Below are 17,223 nucleotides of genomic sequence, written 5' to 3'. Positions count from 1 at the left end.
CTTCTCTCTCCCTCCTTATCTTTCCTGCTTCTGTGGCGTGTTGTCTGTGAGGCTGCAGCTTTGCTCTTCTGGAAAATGACAAAAATGGATCTGTTAAAGTGGTCTCTGAACGCAATTGACACTATTTTTTCTACAAGACATTCGGGGGCGGAGGACCCGACCTGTCCTGCCGGGACGCATGCGATGAGTTACGTGATGGACTTGTGGAGGAGATGGCAGGTCATGTGCCTTTACATGATTTCTGTGGAGGACGTCGAAGATGTGTACATATTCGGCTTGGTGGTGACCGGCTTTCTGATGTGTGGAGCGGGCACTGTGCTGGTCTACCGGAAAATCAAGAAAGTGGAAGCAGCTTTGACTGGTCCTTCCAGGCTGCCCTACATGATTGATTTGATTGGGAAGGCAGTGGCTGCGCAGTCGGCGGGGGTTAACCGCACGTTGGAAACATCTCGAGCAGAATTGCAGCCCTGGAAACCCGCTCTGACCGTCTGTGAAGACCACATTCTACATTCAGATGCATTGAGAGCCACTCTGTTCTCAGAACTGTGGAATCTTTCAGGCGTCTGCTAATCTGGCTATTTATTTGGCTTCCCCAAATACAGCTGCACTTCAAGGTCGCTGTGATAAAACGTCCTCAGAAGATCAACACATAAGCCTCGCTCCCTGGTCTTCCCCCCTCCCCTCAGCTTCTCCAGCTCTGACGTTGACTGTGTGGACTGCTCAGGACTGCTCAGGGCTGCCCCTCCCCCCTCCAGGATTGTAAGACAAGGCCGTTGACGGCGCCAAACAGGCTGCCTCCGGAGTGTTCTGATAAACTGGACCTTTTCAAATCTCGGTTGTCGTCCTGTGTCCTTGTTTTTGTCTGTGTGATTATTGTTTTTCTGTGCTGATGGGGATTTTTTTCCACATTGCCGCTGTGTAATGCAGTGGCTATTAGGGTTTTTTTTTCTCCTTTTCCCTCGTGTTTTGCTTTCATATATATGTTTTATGTACCGGGCCGGCCTATGTGTTGTGTGTTGTGTGTGTGTTGTTTGTTATGGGTCGGTGTTGGTTTGATCAGCCCTGCTGTTGACCAAGGCAGGGATGTACATCTGGAGCTGGTACCCGGGCGCCTAATGGCGATTTCTGCTCCTACTGGCAATTAGGATGGGTTAAATGCAGTAGACACATTTCATTGTGCAGGGAACATGTTCTTTTGTGCATATGACAATAAAATTTCTTTGAATCCTTTGAATCCTTGAATCCTTTGAATATATATATATACACACACACACACACACACACACACACACACACACACACACACACACACACACACACACACACACACACACACACACACACACACACACACACACACACACACACACATATACATACATATATATATATCATTCAATTCAATTCAATCAATTTTTTTTTTATATAGCGCCAAATCACAACAAACAGTTGCCCCAAGGCGCTTTACATTGTAAGGCAAGGCCATACAATAATTATGTAAAACCCCAACGGTTAAAACGACCCCCTGTGAGCAAGCACTTGGCTACAGTGGGAAGGAAAAACTCCCTTTTAACAGGAAGAAACCTCCAGCAGAACCAGGCTCAGGGAGGGGCAGTCTTCTGCTGGGACTGGTTGGGGCTGAGGGAGAGAACCAGGAAAAAGACATGCTGTGGAGGGGAGCAGAGATCGATCACTAATGATTAAATGCAGAGTGGTGCATACAGAGCAAAAAGAGAAAGAAACAGTGCATCATGGGAACCCCCCAGCAGTCTACGTCTATAGCAGCATAACTAAGGGATGGTTCAGGGTCACCTGATCCAGCCCTAACTATAAGCTTTAGCAAAAAGGAAAGTTTTAAGCCTAATCTTAAAAGTAGAGAGGGTGTCTGTCTCCCTGATCTGAATTGGGAGCTGGTTCCACAGGAGAGGAGCCTGAAAGCTGAAGGCTCTGCCTCCCATTCTACTCTTACAAACCCTAGGAACTACAAGTAAGCCTGCAGTCTGAGAGCGAAGCGCTCTATTGGGGTGATATGGTACTACGAGGTCCCTAAGTTAAGATGGGACCTGATTATTCAAAACCTTATAAGTAAGAAGAAGAATTTTAAATTCTATTCTAGAATTAACAGGAAGCCAATGAAGAGAGGCCAATATGGGTGAGATATGCTCTCTCCTTCTAGTCCCCGTTAGTACTCTAGCTGCAGCATTTTGAATTAACTGAAGGCTTTTTAGGGAACTTTTAGGACAACCTGATAATAATGAATTACAATAGTCCAGCCTAGAGGAAATAAATGCATGAATTAGTTTTTCAGCATCACTCTGAGACAAGACCTTTCTAATTTTAGAGATATTGCGTAAATGCAAAAAAGCAGTCCTACATATTTGTTTAATATGCGCTTTGAATGACATATCCTGATCAAAAATGACTCCAAGATTTCTCACAGTATTACTAGAGGTCAGGGTAATGCCATCCAGAGTAAGGATCTGGTTAGACACCATGTTTCTAAGATTTGTGGGGCCAAGTACAATAACTTCAGTTTTATCTGAGTTTAAAAGCAGGAAATTAGAGGTCATCCATGTCTTTATGTCTGTAAGACAATCCTGCAGTTTAGCTAATTGGTGTGTGTCCTCTGGCTTCATGGATAGATAAAGCTGGGTATCATCTGCGTAACAATGAAAATTTAAGCAATACCGTCTAATAATACTGCCTAAGGGAAGCATGTATAAAGTGAATAAAATTGGTCCTAGCACAGAACCTTGTGGAACTCCATAATTAACTTTAGTCTGTGAAGAAGATTCCACATTTACATGAACAAATTGTAATCTATTAGACAAATATGATTCAAACCACCGCAGCGCAGTGCCTTTAATACCTATGGCATGCTCTAATCTCTGTAATAAAATTTTATGGTCAACAGTATCAAAAGCAGCACTGAGGTCTAACAGAACAAGCACAGAGATGAGTCCACTGTCTGAGGCCATAAGAAGATCATTTGTAACCTTCACTAATGCTGTTTCTGTACTATGATGAATTCTAAAACCTGACTGAAACTCTTCAAATAGACCATTCCTCTGCAGATGATCAGTTAGCTGTTTTACAACTACCCTTTCAAGAATTTTTGAGAGAAAAGGAAGGTTGGAGATTGGCCTATAATTAGCTAAGATAGCTGGGTCAAGTGATGGCTTTTTAAGTAATGGTTTAATTACTGCCACCTTAAAAGCCTGTGGTACATAGCCAACTAATAAAGATAGATTGATCATATTTAAGATCGAAGCATTAATTAATGGTAGGGCTTCCTTGAGCAGCCTGGTATATATGTATGTATGTACATGTGTGTGTGTGTGTGTACATTGTCCGTTCATTAATGGCCCCTGTTGTGGGTCCGTGTCACTACACCTTCCCAACAGTCTATGTGATGTTGACTGTATGTGTGTGTGTCTAGTGTATATATATATATATATATATATATATATATATATATATATATATATATATATATATATATATATATATATACGAGGTCTATTATTTTTTTCAAAAACCATATGGATTTGAATCACGTGTGATTACATCAGACATGCTTGAACCCTCGTGGGCATGCAAGAGTTTTTTCACGCCTGTCGGTTACGTCATTCGCCTGTGGGCAGTCTTTGAGTGAGGAGTGGCCCACCCTCTCATCGTTTTTTTCATTGTTTAGGAATGGCTCAGAGACTGCTGCTTTGTTTGATCAAAATTTTTTCAAAATTGTAAGGTACAACTGAGTGGACACCATTCGATAAATTCAGCTGGTTTTCAGTAAAAATTTTAACGGCTGATGAGAGATTTTGGTCTGTAAGTGTCGCTTTAAGGACGGCCCACGGCGCCTGACGGCAATCTGCACTCCGAGGCGGCGTCGTCTCGCTGTTTCAAGCTGAAAACTTCCACATTTCAGGCTCTGTTCACCCAGGTTGTCGTCAGAGAACAGAGAAGTTTCAGAAGAGGTCGGCATGAGGAGTTTATGCGGACATTCCACTGTTAAAGGAGATTTTGTAATGAAAGAACGTGCGGGCAGATTCGCATGTCGGGCCGGACCTGACCGCGGGAGGTTGCGACAGGAAAAACACCTCCGTTGGAAACCTTAACGGACAAGTTGGAACATGCCCAGCTGTTAAACAATTTCTCAGATGCTCACTTGTTGAAAGCCATCAAAAGCCGCCTGAATTTTACAAATGGTTTTCAACACGGAGGTGTTTTTCCTGTCGCGGCGCAGACGGATTTGCGTCGTCGTCACGGAACCGACTCGGCGAATTTGCTTGCACGTTCTTTCATTACAAAATCTCCTTTAACAGTGGAATCAATCAATCAATCAATCAATTTTTTTATATAGCGCCAAATCACAACAAACAGTTGCCCCAAGGCGCTTTATATTGTAAGGCAAGGCCATACAATAATTATGTAAAACCCCAACGGTCAAAATGACCCCCTGTGAGCAAGCACTTGGCTACAGTGGGAAGGAAAAACTCCCTTTTAACAGGAAGAAACCTCCAGCAGAACCAGGCTCAGGGAGGGGCAGTCCTCTGCTGGGACTGGTTGGGGCTGAGGGAGAGAACCAGGAAAAAGACATGCTGTGGAGGGGAGCAGAGATCGATCACTAATGATTAAATGCAGAGTGGTGCATACAGAGCAAAAAGAGAAAGAAACAGTGCATCATGGGAACCCCCCAGCAGTCTACGTCTATAGCAGCATAACTAAGGGATGGTTCAGGGTCACCTGATCCAGCCCTAACTATAAGCTTTAGCAAAAAGGAAAGTTTTAAGCCTAATCTTAAAAGTAGAGAGGGTGTCTGTCTCCCTGATCTGAATTGGGAGCTGGTTCCACAGGAGAGGAGCCTGAAAGCTGAAGGCTCTGCCTCCCATTCTACTCTTACAAACCCTAGGAACTACAAGTAAGCCTGCAGTCTGAGAGCGAAGCGCTCTATTGGGGTGATATGGTACTACGAGGTCCCTAAGATAAGATGGGACCTGATTATTCAAAACCTTATAAGTAAGAAGAAGAATTTTAAATTCTATTCTAGAATTAACAGGAAGCCAATGAAGAGAGGCCAATATGGGTGAGATATGCTCTCTCCTTCTAGTCCCCGTCAGTACTCTAGCTGCAGCATTTTGAATTAACTGAAGGCTTTTTAGGGAACTTTTAGGACAACCTGATAATAATGAATTACAATAGTCCAGCCTAGAGGAAATAAATGCATGAATTAGTTTTTCAGCATCACTCTGAGACAAGACCTTTCTGATTTTAGAGATATTGCGTAAATGCAAAAAAGCAGTCCTACATATTTGTTTAATATGCGCTTTGAATGACATATCCTGATCAAAAATGACTCCAAGATTTCTCACAGTATTACTAGAGGTCAGGGTAATGCCATCCAGAGTAAGGATCTGGTTAGACACCATGTTTCTAAGATTTGTGGGGCCAAGTACAATAACTTCAGTTTTATCTGAGTTTAAAAGCAGGAAATTAGAGGTCATCCATGTCTTTATGTCTGTAAGACAATCCTGCAGTTTAGCTAATTGGTGTGTGTCCTCTGGCTTCATGGATAGATAAAGCTGGGTATCATCTGCGTAACAATGAAAATTTAAGCAATACCGTCTAATAATACTACCTACGGGAAGCATGTATAAAGTGAATAAAATTGGTCCTAGCACAGAACCTTGTGGAACTCCATAATTAACTTTAGTCTGTGAAGAAGATTCCCCATTTACATGAACAAATTGTAATCTATTAGACAAATATGATTCAAACCACCGCAGCGCAGTGCCTTTAATGCCTATGGCATGCTCTAATCTCTGTAATAAAATTTTATGGTCAACAGTATCAAAAGCAGCACTGAGGTCTAACAGAACAAGCACAGAGATGAGTCCACTGTCCGAGGCCATAAGAAGATCATTTGTAACCTTCACTAATGCTGTTTCTGTACTACGATGAATTCTAAAACCTGACTGAAACTCTTCAAATAGACCATTCCTCTGCAGATGATCAGTTAGCTGTTTTACAACTACCCTTTCAAGAATTTTTGAGAGAAAAGGAAGGTTGGAGATTGGCCTATAATTAGCTAAGACAGCTGGGTCAAGTGATGGCTTTTTAAGTAATGGTTTAATTACTGCCACCTTAAAAGCCTGTGGTACATAGCCAACTAACAAAGATAGATTGATCATATTTAAAATCGAAGCATTAAATAATGGTAGGGCTTCCTTGAGCAGCCTGGTAGGAATGGGGTCTAATAAACATGTTGATGGTTTGGATGAAGTAACTAATGAAAATAACTCAGAACAATCGGAGAGAAAGAGTCTAACCAAATACCGGCATCACTGAAAGCAGCCAAAGATAACGATACGTCTTTGGGATGGTTATGAGTAATTTTTTCTCTAATAGTTAAAATTTTGTTAGCAAAGAAAGTCATGAAGTCATTACTAGTTAAAGTTAATGGAATACTCAGCTCAATAGAGCTCTGACTCTTTGTCAGCCTGGCTACAGTGCTGAAAAGAAACCTGGGGTTGTTCTTGTTTTCTTCAATTAGTGATGAGTAGAAAGATGTCCTACTTTTACGGAGGGCTTTTTTATAGAGCAACAGACTCTTTTTCCAGGCTAAGTGAAGATCTTCTAAATTAGTGAGACGCCATTTCCTCTCCAACTTACGGGTTATCTGCTTTAAGCTACGAGTTTGTGAGTTATACCACGGAGTCAGGCACTTCTGATTTAAAGCTCTCTTTTTCAGAGGAGCTACAGCATCCAAAGTTGTCTTCAATGAGGATGTAAAACTATTGACGAGATACTCTATCTCACTTACAGAGTTTAGGTAGCTACTCTGCACTGTGTTGGTATATGGCATTAGAGAACATAAAGAAGGAATCATATCCTTAAACCTAGTTACAGCGCTTTCTGAAAGACTTCTAGTGTAATGAAACTTATTCCCCACTGCTGGGTAGTCCATCAGAGTAAATGTAAATGTTATTAAGAAATGATCAGACAGAAGGGAGTTTTCAGGGAATACTGTTAAGTCTTCTATTTCCATACCATAAGTCAGAACAAGATCTAAGATATGATTAAAGTGGTGGGTGGACTCATTTACTTTTTGAGCAAAGCCAATAGAGTCTAATAATAGATTAAATGCAGTGTTGAGGCTGTCATTCTCAGCATCTGTGTGGATGTTAAAATCGCCCACTATAATTATCTTATCTGAGCTAAGCACTAAGTCAGACAAAAGGTCTGAAAATTCACAGAGAAACTCACAGTAACGACCAGGTGGACGATAGATAATAACAAATAAAACTGGTTTTTGGGACTTCCAATTTGGATGCACAAGACTAAGAGTCAAGCTTTCAAATGAATTAAAGCTCTGTCTGGGTTTTTGATTAATTAATAAGCTGGAATGGAAGATTGCTGCTAATCCTCCGCCCCGGCCCGTGCTACAAGCATTCTGACAGTTAGTGTGACTCGGGGGTGTTGACTCATTTAAACTAACATATTCATCCTGCTGTAACCAGGTTTCTGTAAGGCAGAATAAATCAATATGTTGATCAATTATTATATCATTTACTAACAGGGACTTAGAAGAGAGAGACCTAATGTTTAATAGACCACATTTAACTGTTTTAGTCTGTGGTGCAGTTGAAGGTGCTATATTATTTTTTCTTTTTGAATTTTTATGCTTAAATAGATTTTTGCTGGTTATTGGTGGTCTGGGAGCAGGCACCGTCTCTATGGGGATGGGGTAATGAGGGGATGGCAGGGGGAGAGAAGCTGCAGAGAGGTGTGTAAGACTACAACTCTGCTTCCTGGTCCCAACCCTGGATAGTCACGGTTTGGAGGATTTAAGAAAATTGGCCAGATTTCTAGAAATGAGAGCTGCTCCATCCAAAGTGGGATGGATGCCGTCTCTCCTAACAAGACCAGGTTTTCCCCAGAAGCTTTGCCAATTATCTATGAAGCCCACCTCATTTTTTGGACACCACTCAGACAGCCAGCAATTCAAGGAGAACATGCGGCTAAATATGTCACTCCCGGTGCAATTGGGGAGGGGCCCAGAGAAAACTACAGAGTCCGACATTGTTTTTGCAAAGTTGCACACCGATTCAATGTTAATTTTAGTGACCTCCGATTGGCGTAACCGGGTGTCATTACTGCCGACGTGAATTACAATCTTACCAAAATGTCCGCATAACCTCCTCATGCCGACTTCTTCTGAAACTTCTCTGTTCTCTGACGACATCCTGGGTGAACAGAGCCTTAAATTGGGATGTTTTCAGCTCGAAACAGCCAGACGGACACCACCTCCGACCGCGTCGATCCACTTTGCGAGCTGTCCTTAAAGCGAAAGAAACTCCACAATCTCTCATCAGCCGTTAAACTTTTCACCGAGAACCAGCTGAATTTCTCGAATAGTGTCCACTTGGATATCCCTCACGGGTCTTGAAAAATTTTTGATAAAGCAACGCGCGCTGTCTCCAGCAGCGTCTCAGACAAAGGATTTCAGCCGAGAGGGCTGGACCAGTGCTCACTCAAAGCCTGGCCACAGGCGGATGACGTCACTGACACGCGTGAAAAAACTCACGCATGCGCACGAGGGTTCAAGCATGTCTGGTGTAGTCGCACGTGACTCAAATCCATGTAGTTTTTTTTTATAAAACTGCCGGTTAGTTTTCTAATAGACCTCGTATATACACACACATATATATACATACACACACACACACACACACACACACACACACACACACACACACACACACACACACACACATATATATACAGTCAACAAAAATATAAACGCAACACTTTTGGTTTTGCTCCCATTTTGTATGAGATGAACTCAAAGATCTAAAACTTTTTCCACATACACAATATCACCATTTCCCTCAAATATTGTTCACAAACCAGTCTAAATCTGTGATAGTGAGCACTTCTCCTTTGCTGAGATAATCCATCCCACCTCACAGGTGTGCCATATCAAGATGCTGATTAGACACCATGATTAGTGCACAGGTGTGCCTTAGACTGCCCACAATAAAAGGCCACTCTGAAAGGTGCAGTTTTATCGCACAGCACAATGCCACAGATGTCGCAAGATTTGAGGGAGCGTGCAATTGACATGCTGACAGCAGGAATGTCAACCAGAGCTGTTGCTCGTGTATTGAATGTTCAGTTCTCTACCATAAGCCGTCTCCAAAGGCGTTTCAGAGAATTTGGCAGTACATCCAACCAGCCTCACAACCACAGACCATGTGTAACCACACCAGCCCAGGACCTCCACATCCAGCATGTTCACCTCCAAGATCGTCTGAGACCAGCCACTCGGACAGCTGCTGAAACAATCGGTTTGCATAACCAAAGAATTTCTGCACAAACTGTCAGAAACCATCTCAGGGAAGCTCATCTGCATGCTCGTCGTCCTCATCGGGGTCTCGACCTGACTCCAGTTCGTCGTCGTAACCGACTTGAGTGGGCAAATGCTCACATTCGCTGGCGTTTGGCACATTGGAGAGGTGTTCTCTTCACGGATGAATCCTGGTTCACACTGTTCAGGGCAGATGGCAGACAGCGTGTGTGGCGTTGTGTGGGTGAGCGGTTTTCTGATGTCAATGTTGTGGATCGAGTGGCCCATGGTGGCGGTGGGGTTATGGTATGGGCAGGCGTCTGTTATGGACGAAGAACACAGGTGCATTTTATTGATGGCATTTTGAATGCACAGAGATACCGTGACAAGATCCTGAGGCCCATTGTCGTGCCATACATCCAAGAACATCACCTCATGTTGCAGCAGGATAATGCACGGCCCCATGTTGCAAGGATCTGTACACAATTCTTGGAAGCTGAAAATGTCCCAGTTCTTGCATGGCTGGCATACTCACCGGACATGTCACCCATTGAGCATGTTTGGGATGCTCTGGACCGGCGTATACGACAGCGTGTACCAGTTCCTGCCAATATCCAGCAACTTTGCACAGCCATTGAAGAGGAGTGGACCAACATTCCACAGGCCACAATTGACAACCTGATCAACTCTATGCAAAGGAGATGTGTTGCACTGCATGAGGCAAATGGTGGTCACACCAGATACTGACTAGTATCCCCCCCCCCCCCCCCAATAAAACAAAACTGCACCTTTCAGAGTGGCCTTTTATTGTGGGCAGTCTAAGGCACACCTGTGCACTAATCATGGTGTCTAATCAGCATCTTGATATGGCACACCTGTGAGGTGGGATGGATTATCTCAGCAAAGGAGAAATGCTCACTATCACAGATTTAGACTGGTTTGTCAACAATATTTGAGGGAAATGGTGATATTGTGTATGTGGAAAATGTTTTAGATCTTTTAGTTCATCTCATACAAAATGGGAGCAAAACCAAAAGTGTTGCGTTTATATTTTTGTTGAGTATATATACACACACACACACACACACACACACACACACACACACACACACACACACACATATATATATATATATATATATATATATATATATATATATATATATATATATATATATATATATATATATATATGATGATGATGGAGGTGTGTCAAGTGGCTTTTCCTGCATTGACTTCCACAACAGACTGACCCAGTGATAAATCAGCTTTCAGAACAGAACTCTGACCGAATCCAGTAACACCCAGCGTCTTTTGGATTCAGCAGTTATAACTGAGTCCCTGAAAAGTGCGTTTCCTCTCTCCTTATTTGTGAGGTGGAATGAGCAGCCAGTGGGATCAAAATACACCAACACTCTGCCACTGTATGTCTGCGTGTACGTGGCTCACATATCTCTCTTACTGTCAGATCGGCCTTTTGGGGATTCATTTTCTAAACCTTTATTTTGACATCATAACATTCATACTTCCAAGATGGCGCCGTCCATAGCTTCTCCTGACTGTCAGCTAACTCTGACCAAGAGCTGCAACTTCAATGTCAGGGTAAAGTGAGAACACAGACAGACTGTCGGTAACAGCAGTCAGTTAAATGTGTTCTTTTTATGTTTGTTTGCTAATAATATCAAGTGTGACTCACTGACGTTACTGGCAGCAAAGTTAAACATCATCAGGTTGGTCATGTTGCTCGCACCATTTCACAATAAAACGTTTCATGTCAGCAAATATTCTTACTGTGAAAGACACGCCCCCAGTGTTCCCTGCAACTGAGACGTAGCTAAAATCTGTTTTTTGCTAAAAACGACAAATTTCCCAGTTTCAGTAAGTACATAAGCTGAATAAAACCTTATATTTGCCGTGAGTTCAAGTTTAAATAAACTGTGTTCAGGAGGTGGGGTCCTGAGGATTTGCAGTTTTAAATATTCTAAATGTTCTGTTTAATTTTGTCTGAGTATCTTCCAATAACCTGATTAATAAGAATCCTTTTATTTCCATATAATAATAAAACTGATTTTTGAAAGCAATATGAAATACTACATTCCAATAATAATATAATGTAACAAATCAATCTTTTGATTGACATGTTACAATATATTATTATTTGAATATAGACCCAACTGACATTAAAAAGTGTTTATTATCAACTCCACTTGTCGATCAAATATCTTTAATTTGTGCCAAGTGGTTTTTGAATGTTTGCATTGGATCAAAATATACATTATTTCTACCTCAAATGTTAGAATGTAAGTCGTCGGCTCACATGTGGTTCACCAATCAATCCACAGATTTCACAGCAAACCTAAAATATCCCTGACTCACATTATCAATAACTTCTGTATTCACATCCATATGTTGTGCTTCATGAACACTAACTGTGTTTATTCCTTCCTATATCTCGTGTGTGTGTGTATTTAGGTCTGCCCATGCTGGATGAATGACAATCTTTTTCTTAAAATAAATGTGTTTGTAGCTCAATGTCAGCCGTGTCTTAACAAACATACAGTTTGTCTGTTAGAATGACGTAACAGTGAGTCCACCTCTTTGTACAGCCCACCTTCAAACAGCCTCACATGACCAGCCATGAAAAAAGAAAAAATCTACTTCAGCTGCCAATTTTCAACAGGAATACAAACTTCCCACGGGCACTGCACGAGTGGAAATAATTTGGCTTTAAATTTGAAAAAAATAAATATGTTTTTCAAAAATTCTTCAGCTCTTTATTGAAAACATACTTTCATTCATGTGGATAAACTGTTTTGGTGCTATAAATGGATTCACCAAAGTCTCTGGCTGACAAAAGTAGTGTAATGTATGGAGTAAATTGTCGATCACTGAAAAATAAATGTCCGATATGAAAATATATAATTTCATTTTTTTAAGTACATTGTTGTCACTCTGCATTTTAGTGCAGCCGATAAACAATCCTGCAAATGGTGACCGAAGCACCACCTTCAGCACAAATACTCCTTAGACATGAACTCTCTTAAAAAAAACAACTTGCCACTTGAATTTTCAATAGGCAGCCAGCGAGGGGTCAATTACACGGGGGTCCAAATTAAAAGATCCTCCAATCATATTGAAAAAATATATCACATTATTTGTCAGCTCATAAAGGTTCCAAAAAGGTATAGTTTGGACAATCTGTGACTGGATGTTATGGAGTTATGGGGTAAAAACAGCAAGAATGGTGACAAAGGTCAGTTTCAGTCTGGGGTCAAAAGTTAAAGGTGCTGTAATTTTCATCAAAAGTGATGCATATAATTTGGTTCTGATTAGATTTTGTGTAGCTCATATTTTGGTTCAGAGCTATTTGCAGAATGTTTTTGTTCAGACTGTAATTTTTTTATTTATTTGGATCAAGTTCCGGTGGTACCTGGAAGTGTGGGCTGGAGACACACTTGGCAAGCTGTCTAAAAAGCGGTTCCTGGACTTTGACAAACTCTGAGGGTTCAATGACATCCAAGATCTCCTCCAGCTCATTGAGGAACATAACTTCCTTAGGACTGTGGGTTTTGGGCCAGAACTTAAGCAGACCCATGATGACCTGCAGCAGACAGACAGGAGCAGCTCTGGTTGATTCTGTGTGTTGTTCTATGAGATTACATTGTCCCCAGTTACACTGAGCCACATCATGTAACATCAAATGTAACATCAAAGAAAACACGGAGGAAAACAACGACAGCTTGTAAGTAAGGTGGTTCCCTCCGTGTGTTCTGCTGTGCACCATTTATGGCCCGGTCACACGGCACCCGGCCTCAGCTGAACAAAGGAAAAAGTCCCAAAGTCACAAATCGTCGAGGAAAAGTAGACAAATGAGCCTGGACTTCTCCCACCTGAAAGCCTGCGAGTGCAGAGTGCATAAAAGACAGAAATGAAACCAAAACTAATAAAAGAAAAACAAAGCCAACAGTGACCTTGACGCTTTAAAACAAAATCAAAATGAAGCACCAGCGTGTGATTATTTCTGCAGCGAGTCTGTGCTTTCCACAGCCACCTACAGCTCCGTTGTCTTGACACACGCATGTCGCAGGCAGCGATGTTGAGAGAGAGAGAGAGAGAGAGAGAGAGAGAGAGAGAGAGAGAGAGAGAGAGAGAGAGAGAGAGAGAGAGAGAGAGAGAGAGAGAGAGAATGGACAACAATCAAATAGAACGCTGACGGTACGGGAACTATGCAAATGATGAGGAACCATCAAGACAGAAAGCAAAATGGAGTACGGACAAATTAAAGTTGTCGTCAGGAGTCATTCACATTTTTCAACAGTTTGAAAATTCTGATGAAGCGCCAGCTACACAAACGACGCTCAAACGACGAAAGTCAACACAAGTCCAGATTTCTTGTTTCATTTTGGCTTGGGCATCCTTTGTTAGTGCCGCGTGAGCGGGGCTTTATGTGCATGCATATCTACATTAATACAACCACAGAAAAAAAAAATCTATCAAATTATGAAGCTTAATAAAACACGAGTATGACATGAAACACAGTGGAGTTCTGCTTGGACACGCTGCAGGTACCAAACTTATTTCCCAGGTGGGCGTGGCTACAGGTACCAGACAGCAGTAGTACTGAGTGCACGATGCGCCGTCACTCTTAGCGGCTATGACACAACCCAGTTTTTTTTTTTTTTAATGACTGCATTTTCTTGCAGTTAAAGATGTTAAAAATTAGCTGACTGCAAACTTAGACCGCTCATGAAGTGTGACTACCTAAGACAAGAGTCATCAGGAGATGACGTATGGCCCCCGTCCGGACAAATCAGTAATACAAAGTGTTGGGGGATCGCCCAAAAACACCTTTATGCTAAATATGAATTAAATTGGTCAAATGGTTCTTGAGATAATGAGCTAACAAGCGAACATGGACTGAGGAACAGACAGACAGATGGACGAACATCGCTGTACTTCATAGCAGAGGGACAAAAAGGTTTGACGAAAAAAAAAAGTCACAGAAGAAAAATCTTATTTGTCAACAAAATTTTCTGTTTATAGTGTAACTTTACTAAACTGAGATGAATGACTCCATTGTGTCATGAAGTCTGTCCCGCGGTACATCATCAGTGCGCGGTTAATTCCACTGGGTTCTATCGCAGCCGCTCAGAGCACTCTGTACTACCGGCGAGCATGTGTAAAAATGTTTCGTACCTGTGGCCACGTCCCAAAGGTTTTTTGGGGCATGTCTGCCGACACATTGCCGCTTACACTGCCAGTCATCACCAGCATCACTGCTGTTGTCATGGAAACATGGATGCAGACTCACCGGCTCAGTGAGGCTGCTGTCCTTCTCCAGAAACTGAACCACACAGTAAGCCAACTGGAAAACAAAAACACTGATTAAGACCCACATCAGGCCAAATATTTTCTTTTTCCTTTTCATTATTTTCTCTTACATACACTTTGGTTTCTAAGATTTTTTTTTTTTTTTTAAGTTTCACACACTGTTCACATCGTCTATGAGTATGTGTGTACATACAAACAAGTTAGTGTACAGATAAGTTTTTTTATAAATATAATTGCTTGTAAATATCTTTCTTCATGTAGCACTTTGGCAACTGTTTATGTGTGGTGATGCCAATAAAAAGAATTGAACTGAGTTTAAAGGGAGATGGACAGAACCCTGTGTTTCCACGGATAATCTCAAACAGTTCCACCACGACAACATTTGACCTCTGACCTGTGGGTGGTAGACACTGAGGGACTTCACTTTATGAAGTGGCAGGAGGACTCGGATGAGAAACATCTTGTGTTCTTCTTTCAGAGGCAGAGCAAACCCATTGATGATACTGAGAGAGAAAATGTACATGAGGAAGCAAAGCAACACAACATATACAAACCAGAACCAGAAAATGTTGGACAATACGTACGAGGTCTGTGAGAAAAGTATCCAACCTTTTTATTTTATGCAAAAAATATATGGATTTGATTCATATGTTTTTACGTCAGCCAAGATTGAACCTTCGTGCGCATGTGTGAGTTTTTTCACGCCTGTCGGTTGCGTCATTCGCCTGTGGGTAGGCTTTGAGTGAGCACTGGTCCACCCCTCTCATCGTTGTTTCATTGCGAGGAAATGGCGGAATAATTTGGGCTTTTTTCCATCAGACTTTTTTCAGAAACTGTTACAGACAGGCAGCTGGAAACCATTCGGAAAATTCACATGGCTTTCGGTGAAAATTTTTTGGGCTTCACAGAGATTAAGGAGTGTTACTACCGCTTTAAGGACGGCCCACAATGGCGCACGGTGCGTCGCACTCCGAGCCGCGATTGACAGGCAGAAACCACCATTTCATTTCTAAACGGATGGCTGTGTGGATCCGGGACCATCATGTGCAATTTCTCTGGTTATCACAAGAGCTGGACATCAGCCATTTTCCGGCAGATTTCATTTAACAAGAGATTTTGTCATGGAAAGCCGCGCAGAGGCTTCGCGCGTCATGACGGAGCCGCTGATGAAGCGAGACAAAGAACACTTCCGTTTTGGAGTGTCAGAGGACAAGTTGGGACATGCCCAGCTCTCCACAATTTCTCTTATACTCCCTGGGCTGGTAAGCCACTGAAAGCCGAGATAGGCATGTCCCAACTTGTCCTCTGACACTCCGAAACTGAGGTGTTCTTTGTCTCGCTCCATCAGCGGCTCCGTCATGACGCGCGAAGCCTCCGTGCGGCGTTCCATGACAAAATCTCTTGTTAAAAGTGAAATCTGCCAGAAAATGGTTGATGTCCAGCTCTTGTGATAACCAGAGAAACTGCATAACGACGGTCCCGGCTCCTCATAGCCATCCGTTTAGAAATGAAATGGTCATTTCAGCCTGTCGATCGCGGCGCGCCGTGCACCATTGTGGGCCGTCCTTAAAGCGGTAGTAACACTCCTTAATCTCTGTGAAGCCCATTAAAATTTTCACTGAAAGCCATGTGAATTTTCCGAATGGTTTCCAGCTGCCTGTCTCTAACAGTTTCTGAAAAAATTCTAATGGAACAAAGCCCAAATCATTCTGCCATTTCCTCGCAATGAAACAACGACGAGAGGGGTGGAGGAGTGCTCACTCAAAGCCTGCCCACAGGCGAATGACGCAACCAACAGGCGTGAAAAAACTCACACGTGCACGAAGGTTCAAGCTTGGCTGACGTAAAAACATATGAATCAAATCCATATATTTTTTGCATAAAATAAAAAGGTCGGATACTTTTCTCACAGACCTCGTAAAATGTATAAAAAGAAAAACACAGTAATTTTCACATTTACTTTACAACCCCAATTCCAATGAAGTTGGGACGTTGTGTATAATCTAAACCTATATTCTCTTCAACCTATATTCAATTGAATACACCACAAAGACAAGATATTTAATGTTCAAACTGATAAACTTTGTTTTTGTGCAAATATTTGCTCATTTTGAAATGGATGACTGCAACACGTTTCAAAAAAGCTGGGATGCTCAAAGAACACCTGTTTGGAACATTCCACAGGTGAACAGGTTAATTGGAAACAGGTGAGTATCATGATTGGGTATAAAAGGAACATCCCCAAAAGGCTCAGACATTCACAAGCAAAGACAGGGTGAGGATCACCACTTTGTGAACAACTGTGTGAAAAAATAGTGCAACAGTTTAACAACAACGTTTCTCAATGTTCAATTGCAAGGAATTTAGGGATTCCATCATCTACAGTCCTTAATATAATCAGAAGATTCAGAGAATCTGGAGAACTTTCTCCACGTAAGCGGCAAGACCGAAAACCAACATTGAAAGCCAAACATCAACAACATCCAGAAACGCCGCTGCCTTCTTTGGGCCTGAGCTCATTTGAAATGGACAGACACAAAGTG

The 17,223-nt window shown here is 42.0% G+C and overlaps 1 protein-coding gene across 2 annotated transcripts in view; it reads right to left on the bottom strand.

Annotated features, from left to right (window-relative positions):
• The window catches only part of ppp2r5d (protein phosphatase 2, regulatory subunit B', delta), a 136,559-nt gene that overhangs the window by 44,419 nt on the left and 74,917 nt on the right, over positions 1-17,223 (bottom strand). The window contains exons 9-11 of one of the 2 annotated variants that reach the window (XM_034184316.1): positions 15,075-15,183; positions 14,661-14,714; positions 12,780-12,950 (exon numbers count right to left, since the gene is read on the bottom strand). In XM_034184316.1, coding sequence (XP_034040207.1) covers positions 12,780-12,950; positions 14,661-14,714; positions 15,075-15,183 — 334 coding nt within the window. The remainder of the gene's footprint in view (positions 1-12,779; positions 12,951-14,660; positions 14,715-15,074; positions 15,184-17,223) is intronic. The other variant, XM_034184317.1, reaches the window with a different exon arrangement.

The sequence above is a fragment of the Thalassophryne amazonica genome, chromosome 13, assembly GCF_902500255.1.
Source record: "Thalassophryne amazonica chromosome 13, fThaAma1.1, whole genome shotgun sequence".
NCBI classification, from domain to species: domain Eukaryota; kingdom Metazoa; phylum Chordata; class Actinopteri; order Batrachoidiformes; family Batrachoididae; genus Thalassophryne; species Thalassophryne amazonica.
This window is presented reverse-complemented; position numbering and strand designations above follow the sequence as displayed.